The sequence below is a fragment of the Myotis lucifugus genome, unplaced genomic scaffold (assembly GCF_000147115.1).
Source record: "Myotis lucifugus unplaced genomic scaffold, Myoluc2.0 scaffold_3670, whole genome shotgun sequence".
In the NCBI taxonomy this organism is placed as follows: Eukaryota; Metazoa; Chordata; class Mammalia; order Chiroptera; family Vespertilionidae; genus Myotis; species Myotis lucifugus.
Window position 1 is genome coordinate 1,731 of NW_005874718.1, and position 12,781 is coordinate 14,511.

Genomic DNA, 12,781 nt, shown 5'->3' on the forward strand with positions numbered 1-12,781 from the left:
TCTAAATGCAGGAATGTGGAAAATAGGGATCTTTACGGTTTTATAATTTATTATCCAATTGATTAATCATCATTTTATCACATCAGTTCTTTTTCTAGTGTCATCATCATCATATTCTTTATCCTTATTTATACCTTGTTTTGAAATTATTCTGGGGTTATTGGTGGCTTTTCCTGTCATTGTAATTTTTCTCTGCTGAATATAATTTCTTGGACTGGTTTGGTGATTGAGATTTCCTATAAAATTATCAATTTTGTATCTCTTGCAAATAAAGTATTATACTTATGCATCTATTCCATTATATTTATCTTTAAAAAATTTATTATACAGTTAACCATGCTTTTTCTACCTTTCTTGACCATTCTGGGAAAAAAGTGCACATATTTTCTTTTTAAGTAATTAACTGATTTTTATTGTTAACTCATTTATATGTGCTTTTTATTTTTGTTATTTGCCTCTTTTAACATTTATTTAAATATTTCCTAGCATCTTATATTGAAAGCTTACAAAAATAATATTTTGCATCTTTGTTTTCTAATAAATGTCTATCCTTTATGCTATCCATTGCACTCCAATATGTTGCCTCACAAGTTATGATATGTGGTTTTGTCATTTTTAAATAGTTTAAAAGATTGTTTTTCTCATTTATATTTTATGGCATAGAGAAGATTTTTAATAAATGGGTGTTGTTGTTGCTTTGAAGCCCTTGTTATTTTATATTTATAATAAATTAATATTATTTGTAGGTTAATTTAATAGTCCAGGTTATACAGTGTAATACCTGAATGAGATTATTTTGTGTTTAAATAAGAATAGGTAGAATAAGAAAGAGAGATATTAGAAAAGACTTGATAATTAATTGGAGTGGTGACCAGTAGAAACATCTGAGTACAAAACTCCCAGAGCCTTGACTTAGATAATTGGTTAATTTTTGTGAAAATTATAAACTTTGCATAGAATATATAGGAGTAAGAACAATTATAGGGGAAAGTGACCAATTTGATTTTGAATAGAATGAATTTGATTTATCCATGAGAAATCCCTATGACAATATCCAGAATGAAGTTCTATCTTTAGAAACCTGGAAACCAGAGATAGCTTTCAGATAATTTTTTTATTTTGTTATTAAATAAGTAAAAGATGAAACTGTGAAAATGGGAAATATAATTATTTAAATGTCTTGAGAATGGACAAGTGGCAGATCCTTAAAGGATTTCATATTTAAGATTTTTGGGGGCAAAATTAAATCAGAAAAAGAAATTTATGTATGGAGCTATACTTATTTTTTTAGGGTGGTTCTTTGGACTACTCTATTACCACATATATAAACATGTATGTCTTGGGATGTCTTTGGCATTTTTCTGGACATACCCTGGGAAAAATCTAATAATATCTACATTATAAATGTGACTTGATTTTTTGGTGCTTTATTCCAGGATTAATAATTTATTTAAAAAAAATACTGGAAACCAGATTTTTCATCATATTGTTTAGGTAATCTACTGGGGACTTTTACAGTCAGGGATGATTTAATTGTGATGTTTGATTTCACCAAAAAGAATTACAGACTTAAGAAAATTTTAAGTAGTATAATATGGGAATTCTCTTTTCTCAACAAGTGAGTCTCAGAGTACCACTATGATGTTCTAAGTGATAAGCTATATATTCATTATATCATGTTCAATTATTCAAATATCCCTGTCTTCTCAGTCCCTCATTATGTTGGTCAACAATACCAGTGCTCAGCTTCTGACCTTCCTCCTGACGGGTATCCCAGGCTTGAGAGCAGTCCAGGCCTGGATCTCCATCCCTTTTTGTCTCCTGTATGTCATCGCCCTGTCTGGGAACAGCATGATCCTCTTTGTGGTCCTCCGTGAGCAGAGCCTCCACGAGACCATGTATTATTTTCTCTCTATGCTGTCAGCCACAGACCTGAGCTTGTCCCTCTGCACACTTTCCACTACCCTTGGTGTCTTCTGGTTTGAAGCTCGAGAGATCAACTTAAATGCTTGCATTGCTCAGATGTTCTTTCTCCATACATTTACTTTCATGGAGTCTGGGGTTCTGCTGGCCATGGCCTTTGATCGTTTTGTAGCCATCTGTGACCCACTGAGGTACACCATCATCCTCACCAATGCCAGGATTGCCCAGATCGGGGTGAGCATGTTGATAAGGAATGTTGCTGTCATGTTGCCCGTTGTGCTTTTTGTCAGGAGGTTGTCCTTTTGCAGTTCTGTGGTCCTTTCACATTCTTACTGCTACCATGTTGATCTCATCCAGCTCTCATGCACAGACAACAGAATCAACAGCATCCTTGGCCTGTTTGCACTCTTCTCCACGACAGGATTTGACTGCCCTTGCATCTTGCTTTCCTATGTCCTGATCATCCGGTCTGTCCTCAACATGACTTCCTGAGAGGGGCGGTGGAAAGCCTTCAACACCTGCATATCCCACATCAGTGCTGTTGCCATCTTCTACATTCCTCTCATCAGCTTGTCACTTGTTCATCGCTATGGACATTCAGCACCTCCATTTGTCCACACCATCATGGCTAATATCTTCCTGCTCATCCCTCCAGTGCTCAACCCTATCATCTACAGTGTGAAGACTAAGCAGATTAGAAAGGCTATTGTTAAAGTCTTAATTCAGAAGCAGCTGCAAATCTAATCACTAGTTGTCTCCGAGTAAAAATAAAGCAATTTCTGAATGAGTGCTTTGATAGAATGGGGTAATTGTTCCCAAAATGCCTAGATATGCTTCCAATAGTTCAAATTATGCAACTTATTGATTATATGATATTTGCTTAGTTTTCTTCCAGTAAGTTCATATTAATAAAACCTAAATTATGGTTTTATTTTAAATATTTAGTGAGACACTGTATATAAACAAATATTTATATTTGCAAATTGTATGGTACCTCAATAAAATATTAATTCAGATTCTTCATATAATTCTAAAAGTCTAGATTTAATGTTGGAAATTTTATTAATATGCCATTGGGCTTTTCTGAATGATATACAAAAAGCACTTCAATTAATTGGATTCTCCCCCCTTAAAGCTCTTGATTCTTTGCATGCTTCCAAAATATTTAAACTATAGAGTAAACCCTAAAATGAACATCAGTAAACCTATGCCTTTATAGTCAAGTAATGTTTGACAAAGGGGGCAAGAACATAAAATGGAGTAAAGACAGTCTCTTCAATAAATGCTGTTGGGAAAATTGGACAGATACATGCAAAAAAATTAAACTAGACCACCAACTTACATCATACATAAGAATAAACTCAAAATGAATTAAAGACTTAAATGTAAGTTATGAAACCATAAAATTCCTAGAGGAAAACATAGTCAGCAAAATTTCAGGCATTTCTCCTAGCAATAATTTTGCAGATATATCTCTTTGGGCAAAGGAAAAAAAGAGAAAATAAACAAATGGGACTACATCACACAAAAAAGCTTTTTCACAGCAAAAGAAATAATCAACAAAGTGAAAAGGGAACCCACTGAATGGGAGAACATATTTGCCAATGACACATTTGATAATGGGTTAATTTCCAAAATATATAAAGAACTTCTACTACTCAACACCCAATTTAAAACAAATGGGCAAAGGATCTGAATGGACACTTCTGCAAAGAGAACATAAAAATTGCCAATAGACATATGAAGAAATCACATCTCTAATCATCAGAGAGATAGCCTTTTCACTCAAAATGGTTATCATCAATAAATCAACAATAAATGCTGGTGAGGATGTGGAGAAAAGGGAATCCTTGTACATTGTTGGTGGGAAGGCAGATTGCTGCAGGCACTATGAAAAGCAGTATGGAGTTTACTCAAAATATAAAAAATGGAACTGCCTTTTGACCCAGTGATCCACTTCTGGATATTATGTAGGTAAAGTTATTTTGCCCTTTATTATGTGCAAGGTCATATTCTGGGTAAATGCAAAAATGAATCACTCAGAATCAGTTATTGTTGCTGTTAGCTAAACATGAAAAGTTAAGATAAACTTTGTCTAAAATTCCAGTAATCATCTTGCCTTTATAATCTCATACTTTAACAAAAAAAAGAGCATGATGGTATGTTTGCCTATTATCAGTGATGGTATTTGGTTGCCTATTATCAGTGAAAGATTATATCCTATGTCTATTTTTTTAGAATATGAAAAATCAAAAAAAGTTTATAGGCTTCTTCTCTTCAATGTTCTACCTGACCTAATTTATTTATGGTAGCTCTCATCTCAAGCACATCCTGTCTTGTATTAACCTGAAGACAGAGACATTATTGTTGGCTTATCAACATTGATTCACTTACTAATAGCTGTTCTTACTTTGTTCTAGGTATAAGATGTTTTTGCTAGATCTTATTTTCCATTCTCTGTCTAAAATCATATGTTCTCCTGCAACATGCCATCAGAATGACAACATTTATTTATTTCCAACATTTAAAATTGAGGGCTAAAATTGATATTCTCTTCTGAACCTGATGGTCTAAGATACCAGCAGTGCTTGTGACCCTGGTCTTTCCTTTCTGTTCTGTGAAATTAAATGCCTTTGGTGGCCAACAAATGTGAAGAGACTAGATATAAAACACTGAAGAAAGGTGGAGTCTATGATAGATCTGAGAGCTTGTGACCTAAATCCATTCACATTAGTAATAAAACTAGACATTCTGATGACCAAGCAGAACATATCTGTGGGAAGAATTCCACATAAAGTCTGTGATGGTCTTAGATTGTCTCTACTATGGCATCCACTTAGTCTTGTGGCCTTGCCAATGTCAGAGACTAGTTCCCCCCAAGCCTGCACCTGAGGTGGGAACAGGATCACAAGAGTTAAATCTGTGAGTGAGAGTCAGAGCCTGCTCTCTGCATTTCCAGGGATGAGCCCCTCATTGACAGGCAGTGATGAAGCAAGGGGAGTCATTGTTCCCAAGGGAACTAGGCGTCTGTTAATTCTCAGGCGGATGTGCCTATGCTAGAGATGAGTATGAGACTATAAATAAGGACATGGATTCTGAAAAGGGGCTGAAGCAGAGAAGCTGCAGAACATGAATAACCTGAAAGCTCTCCACCTTGCTCTGGGATAAGACAACCAGGAACTGGGTTGGTGTCCTAGACACTCAAACTGAAGTTCCTTAAGAGGATTTTATGTTTCTCAATGAAAATCCTGCAATTTATAGAGGTTAACTCTATGCCTTTCAGAGTGCTGGAGATAAAAATGCTTCATGGGGTGTACAGCCTACAGGACCAAGCTACATTTGAGACAGGGTTAACAGTTGCAAAAGATTAGGGTCTAGCCCTGGCCAGTTTTTCTCAGTGGTTAGAGTGTCAGCCCATGGACTGAAGGGTCATAGGTTTGATCCCAATCAAAGGCACATACCTTGGTTGGGCACATGCAGGAGGCAACCAATTGATGTGTCTCTCTCACATCCATGTTTCTTTCTCTTTCTGTCGCTCCTCCTCCCTTTCACTCTCTCTAAAAAAAAAAAAATCAATATAAAAATATCCTCAGGTAAGGATTAACAACAACAAAAGATTAGGGTCCATATGTGGGGTGGGGTACATCTTTGTCTTTGCATGATGAACATAGTTGGTAAAAACAATGTTGTCAACAGTAAGTCATATCTTTAGTTAGCTGAGTTAGGTGGAATCTGGTCAATAAAGGCTTCAGACATGGAATCTTAGAAATGACCCATTTTTAAAAATATATTTTATTGATTTTTTACAGAGAGGAAGGGAGAGGGATAGAGAGTTAGAAACATCGATGAGAGAGAAACATCGATTAGCTGCCTCCTGCACACCTCCTACTGGGGATGTGCCTGCAACCAAGGTACATGCCCTTGACCGGAATTGAACCTGGGACCTTTCAGTCCGCAGGCTGACGCTCTATCCACTGAGCCAAACCGGTTAGGGCAGAAATGACCCATTTTGAGGGGACTCATTGAACAAGAATGGACATTGTGCTATCACTTTTCTCTCTGTCTTAGTCCCACTTTCTTGATAAAGTCACACTGTGAACTGCACGAATAATTGGTGTGTACATTAATGTTTGAAATTTACTTTCCCAGGGCAACGTGGAAGGGGAACCTAGAGAGTGTGTAGTTTGCTAAAGCCAATTTTGGGGGAAATTGCAGAAGGAAATTATAGGTGGGCATTGTATTTGACAGTATTTTTAGTAAAGATAGGGGCTGTGTCCTCGGGGTACAGTGGATGGAGACCCGCAGGACCTCCAACATCAGGCATATGTCTCTCTCACTGATGACATTGGAACTTCCACAAGGAAAGGGCTGAGCTTTATTCAACTTTTAAAAAGTCTCTTTGCAATAAAGTACCTTCCATAGTTTGTGTTTAGTAGATGTATATCAATTTGAGCTAAAAGAATAGTCTTTTAAAAAGGGGCATCACATCTGGTAAAATGGCTGGCATAACAGTTACTAAATATTAGAGAACACACAATAATTCTGGAAGTTTCTGTGAAAAGAGAAAATTAGATCATAGTACCATAGAACATTCAGCATGAAAGCTCCTCAGGTTTTGCTGGGTGGTGGTGGGAGGGTAAGGGGGGGATGTAAGTGTGAGTCAGAGAAGTCATCATCTAGGCTCTACCCCCCACTCTCTGTACCTGTTACCAAGAAGTTAACATTGACAGGGACCTTAAAGGGCCTTTGTGAGACAGGTTTCGTCCCTCTAAGTGGGGTAGCCCACAACACTAGTAATAACTGTCAAGTCACAACACAGAAGCTGCACCTCAGTGGCCAAGTGCACATCCAAACAACTTTGCTACTTGCAGCCCCCTGGTCTCATCTGCCACTTCTGGCATTTAAATGAAACCAGACTAAAGTGTTCCATGGACCTCCTAATGAGAAAGGGCCAGTAAAGACATTTTAGGAGCCACTAGGACTATGCCATCCTTATTTTGGAGATCAGAGTCCAGGATTACTGCTAAGCAGTAAGATATAAGGTAGCTCCAGACTAGAGGATTTAGAAGCCAACCCATAGAAGAAAGAATGAAAAGACCCCAGCAGGCATTATCTGCCCTTTATTTTTATTTAAAAAAATATATATTTTATTGATTTTTTAGAGAGGAAGGGAGAGAGATAGAGAGTTAGAAACATCGATGAGAGAGAAACATCGATCAGCTGCCTACTGCACACCCCCCACTGGGGATATGCCCCCAACCAAGGCGCATGCCCCGAACCTGGGACCCCTCAGTCCGCAGGCCAACGCTCTATCCACTGAGCCAAATTGGTTCCAGCATTATATGCCCTTTAAACTATCTGCTATGATAAATTAGTGTTTCTTGCCAGCGAGGAGGCAAGATGAGTAGACAAGTTAGGGACTTAGCCAGGAAGAAGGCCTCTGGTCTCAGCTCTACCATTTCCTGCCAAATAACACAGGAAGTAGTGGACTGAGAATTCAAACCCTGGCCTGAGGGTCTCCCAACTCTTTATTCACATCGTTCTACACTCAGTAAATACATGGGAAACTGGAGGTGGGTGTGTCAGGAAGAAGGAAAAGGTAGACTTTGGGAAATCAAGGCTTCTTGGAGACCTTATAGCTGATTAAAAACATTGCATCAAGATCAGGCTGTTTCCCTGTTCAACAATTTTAAAGGATTTGTTTTAGATTCAGGAAAATCTGAAAATAAATGTTGCATCTCTAATTTTATAGACTTGGGGTATTCTTAAATTCTCAGCCTTAGTATTCTCATTGTGAAAGAGAGACTAATTTATTTAATTCATTTAATAAGAGAATATATAATATGCCTTGCTGAGAAACTTGAGATGAGTAGATAACTATTTCTGCATTCCTGGAATGTATACTAACTTATTATTATGTGTTCTTTTTTGGCGATTAAGTTAATTCAATTTGCTACTTTTTATTTAATATGTTTTTTTTATAAACATAAGAGAACAGTGATACTTCAATGTCAGAAAATTTTTCAAAACATTAAAGCAGACAATTAGTGGATGCTGAAAAGCATTTGGTAGGATTCATTAAGTACACTTATTAAAAAATTAAAATGAAATATAAATGAACTATTTAAATGTTATAAAATTTACACAAAGATATAGAAGTCAACCATCATTCTAACAGGTAAAATATTAATGCCACTTTTATTAAAATGAGAAACAAGATTTGAATGTTCACTTTCACTCTTAATCTTTCATAATTGGTTGAGACCCAGTGAATTCATTAAATTATATTGAAATAATGTGCATGAATATTACAGAAAAGTCACCAATCACCTATTTTTACTTATATATGCTGTATATAAATAAAATCCCCAAAAGTAAAAAAACAAAACTACTATAATGCATATGATAATTGGTAAAGTAACTATCAATTCAAGATAAAAATGTATTTCTCTATTTAGCAAGATGTATGTGGAAACAGAAATGGGGAAATATTTTATTTCTAATAGCAATAAAATTATACACTTAAAAACTACATGGAAATAAATTTAATTAAAACTAATAATTTTATTAAAAATGTAAAAAAGCTGTTACTAGGTGAAACATCAATCATATATTATTGGATGTAAAAACTTATTAACAAATGTTGATTCTATTAGATTTAATCTATAAAAACAATGTGGTTTCTCTTAGTATTCCAAAGCTCTTATTTGTTTTGTGAGAGAAGGATCACTATACCACATATTAACAAAATCATACTATGTGGCTACTGTAATAGCTCAGTGATAAGTGATCATATATATGACACATTAAAAGATCTGTAAAGCAATGTACACAAACAGACAGACACACATATTGTAAGAAATGGCATTCACACATAGTATTTTATTTCAGTGAGAAAAAGAGAATGTATTTAGTAGATGGTTTTGCCACTAGTACACATTGACTTTGATTAATATAAGTTTGGACTTCTGACACAGAAAAATCTAAAATTAAAACTATTTCAACAACTTTAGAAGAAAAGCATAAAAGAGTGTATGTAAAACAAAGGACTCAAAGATACATTTTTAGAAGCAAAATATAAAACAACAAAATTATTAAAAAAAAATAAAAGTGGGTTTGATTATATAAAACTACCTATATTTGTTTGCAATTTAATTGCCTAAACAAGGCCAAAGACAAACATTATATTGGCAAAGGCATAAAACTAGGATCTCTTGCAAATTTATATTTCACATATAAACAACAAAATAGAAACATGGATAAAGCTACTGATAAAGGGGACAAAATAATCAATAGACATGTGAAAGACACTCATTTTCACTATTGGGAAAATTCAACATAAAGGTAAATGTGATAATTTTCACTAATAAAATTGATGAAAATTTAAGAATAGTGGTAACAGTGAATTTTGGTGGGTATGTAGGGAAAAGGCACACTTCCATGTAGGGAAGAAATATAAATTAATATACCTTTGGGGAAATGGATCAACTAATACTCATTGAAATAAAAAAAAATGTACAGCCCTTTGAAACCAGCAGTGATGACCTGAATATCAGTCTTACAGAAATAAAAGCATAAGTGCACATGGACAGCTGCATAAGAATGTTTATTACAGCATTGTTTAGGGTGCCATAATACCGAAGACAATTCCAATACCCATTATGAGGAAATAGTTGAGTTAAATGCAGTCCATCCATGTCATGGGATATTATGTAGTCCTTGAATGAATCCATACTTATTTACTTTGAGGGATTTCTACCATAAGAAAAGCAAGATAAAGAAAGACATGTAGAATGTTATTCAACTTTCGTGCTACAAAGCAAGCCCCTTATATATGTACTAGAGGCCTGGTGCATGGATTCATACACTGGTGGGGTCGCTTGGCCTGGCCTGTGGGGATTGGGCTGAAAGTGGCTCTCCGATATCCCCCGAGGGCTCCCAAATTTCGAGAGAGCGGTTCTTGGTGACGCACTCCAGAATCGGTCTCCTTCCTCTCTGGTTCTGGGTGCGTCACCCGAGAACTGCTGCTGCCAAGTGACCACAGCTCAGCAGCTTCTTTTTTGAGCGTCTGCCCCTTAGTGGTCAGAGTGAGTCATTGCTACTGACCTGTTGGCCAGTTGCTTAGGCTTTTATATATATAGATATTAATAATTGTAATAACAAAGAAAAAATCATTAGGAATTAACCATATTTTTAGAAAAAAACTGTAGTTATGGTGTTAGTTCCTTTTTGTTGCAAACAACCACAAATCTTAGTTGCTTACAACTACAGAATTTATTGTAATGCTTGCTGATCATCAGGTTGACAGACGTCCATTTGATGTAGGCTGTTTTGACTTGATGGCTCTGCTTCAGGTCTCTAGTCAGCTAGGAGTGGCTCCAGGGTATAGGTTTGCCCCATGTGTCTTGTCTTGGGGACCAGGTAGAAGGGGCACTACTACCTGAGCTTAAGATTACTCATAGCAAAGGAAGAAACCCCATTGTGAAAATCCCACTTGGGCCTCTGCTCTTATCATATCCACTAACATCCTACTGACAAAAACAAGTCATAGAGACGATGTTGACCAGAGAAAGTCATGTGTCCAAGCTCAAAATAAAAGTGAAAGTAAGTATAATCTGCACACTCTGATCCCCAAAGCGGGTGTGGATATATAATACTACCACTAAGACCAACGACTTCATCTACCATATGTAAGATTCCATTTATATAAACTTTACATTTATTAGTGTTCACTAAAATGTAATTATGGTTACATTTGGATGGCAATTTAAAGTAATTTTTACTTTTTCAAATTTCTTCTGAATCATTTGAAATTTTAATCAAGAATACCAACATTTTGAACTCAATGAAGGCTCTCCTTTTTCCTGGCCTGATCAGAGTTATGTAGCATATCCCTTGACATGAATAGCCTAATTGAGATACTTACTTGTGTTCTCTTTCATCCAATTCCTATGGATAAGTCAGAATCTCTACTTTTAATGAAGGCCCAACACTATCCAGTTGAGTAGAATGTTTCTGTCTTCTTTTTTTCTTTTCCATGTAACTGCTTAACTCCTTCAATTTCCTCAGTTATTAGGATATAGATGTAGTGTAGAAATTAACAAAAACAAAACAACAACCAACATATTTGGACAGTTGTGACAAGACCTAGATTCTGGCCCTTTTAATGCCATTCATTTGTAGTGTAAGGTAGTTAGACCACTGCCATTCTCTGGGGTTCATAAGATTTCATTAATATACACAGGCACACATTTAGGAACAGGCATATCCATCCATGTGCATGTGCTTGTGTGTATCTGAATGGCCATTTCATGCATAACGAACTGAGTTCTCAGTCATGGAAACCTTTGTATCTTGTAGTCCTGAGTCCCTATATGTGGAGGGACATTCTTCTCACTGAGCACAACCTACTTTTCTGGGCTGCAACCTCTTGATGATTTTCTCTCTAATCTCCTTCATCTTGACACTATAGAGAATAGGGTTGATCAATGGAGGAAGCAGGAAGTGGACATAGGAGAGAAGAGTATGGGCAGGCAGAGGGATTGGCATCCTAAGACGGTCAATGAGTGCCAGGAGGATCATGGGCACATAGAAGAGAAGCACAGCAGAGAGGTGGGCGGCACAGGTTTGACCAGCCTTCCAGCGATCCTCACTTGATCCCAAGCCCTGCAATACCCTGCCAATTAGGCCATAGGAGCAGAAAATAAGCAGTGGGTCTAATCCCATGGCTGACAGGACCACAAAGAAGCTGTAGACTGCACCCCAAGCTCCTGGACAGGCCAATCGGGCTATATCTGGGTGCAAGCAATACGAATGAGTCAGAACCTGTGGGTGGCAGTAGGGCATATGGGCCAGGAGAAATGGCAAGGGCAGATGGAGACCCACGCATCGGAAAACAATGCTGAGGCCAATCTTCCTAACAACATCATTGGTGAGAAGTGTTGGGTAGTGGAGAGGGCGGCAGATGGCCAGTGCCCGATCAAAGGCCATGGCGACTAAGACAGAGGACTCCATGACAGAAAAGACGTGGACAAAGAACATCTGCAGGAGGCAGGCTGAGGCAGGGACAGCATGAGCATCAGCAAGGGCAAGACCCAGCAGGGTGGGCATCAGGGCTGTGGCCAAGCCAACATCGGATACACTCAGCAGGAAGAGGAAGACGTACATTGGACGGTGTAACGTGGGCTCCATGGCAATGACCCAGAGGATAGTACTGTTGCCCAGAACAGAGAGAAGGTAGATGGTGATGAGGGGTGCTGTCCACCAGGAGGGTACAGCTGACAGGCCTGGCATGCCCACCAGCAGGAAGGTGGGGGTCATTGAAGTGCTGCTGTTGGGGGCTGCCTGGGTGGGGAATGTTGACATCGTTCACGATCCCACTTTGAACTCTGGAACCTGAAAACTGATTAGAAAGATTTACTTAATCTTATGACGTGTTTGCATGATCTTTCTAAAAGAGCCTTTCTCTGCTCCCTGCCTTAATAGCAAACACCTGGCAGAGGGTTTACACTCCTATGAACACTTTTTCTACTCCTCCCAATCCCAGGCCATCTGACTTCTGTGCTGCCCAAACACACTCGCATTTCAGTTCACTTGAACAGTTCTCACAAGTTCACCAATGAACCCTTTATTACTAAATCAAGTCGGTTTCCTAAACTGATTTATTTCTCAATGAGCTTTAATTATTGTGAATCCACTTTCTCCTTTTCTTTTAAATTCTACCTCTCAGAATTTAACTTCTTAATTCACCCTGCTGTGTCCCATTCGATTTATACATTACATTGATATTTTTGAGAGATCTTTATTTGGTTCTTCTTTTTACTTAGTGGTCTATCTACACTCATGACTTCAAATAAAT

At 37.4% G+C, this 12,781-nt stretch overlaps 2 protein-coding genes across 2 annotated transcripts; one reads left to right on the forward strand and one right to left on the reverse strand.

Annotated features, from left to right (window-relative positions):
* The first annotated feature begins 1,719 nt into the window (after positions 1 to 1,719).
* LOC102420229 (olfactory receptor 51F2-like) lies at positions 1,720 to 2,667 on the forward strand. Its single transcript, XM_014450774.1, is given in 1 exon segment — positions 1,720 to 2,667. A coding segment is annotated over 1 exon segment (948 nt).
* An 8,640-nt stretch (positions 2,668 to 11,307) lies between these two features.
* Positions 11,308 to 12,358, reverse strand: LOC102419914 (olfactory receptor 51S1-like). The gene has a single exon (XM_006108816.1). The coding sequence runs from the start codon at positions 12,286 to 12,288 to the stop codon at positions 11,317 to 11,319; it is 972 nt and encodes a 323-aa protein (XP_006108878.1). The 5' UTR covers positions 12,289 to 12,358; the 3' UTR covers positions 11,308 to 11,316.
* Positions 12,359 to 12,781: the final 423 nt, after the last annotated feature.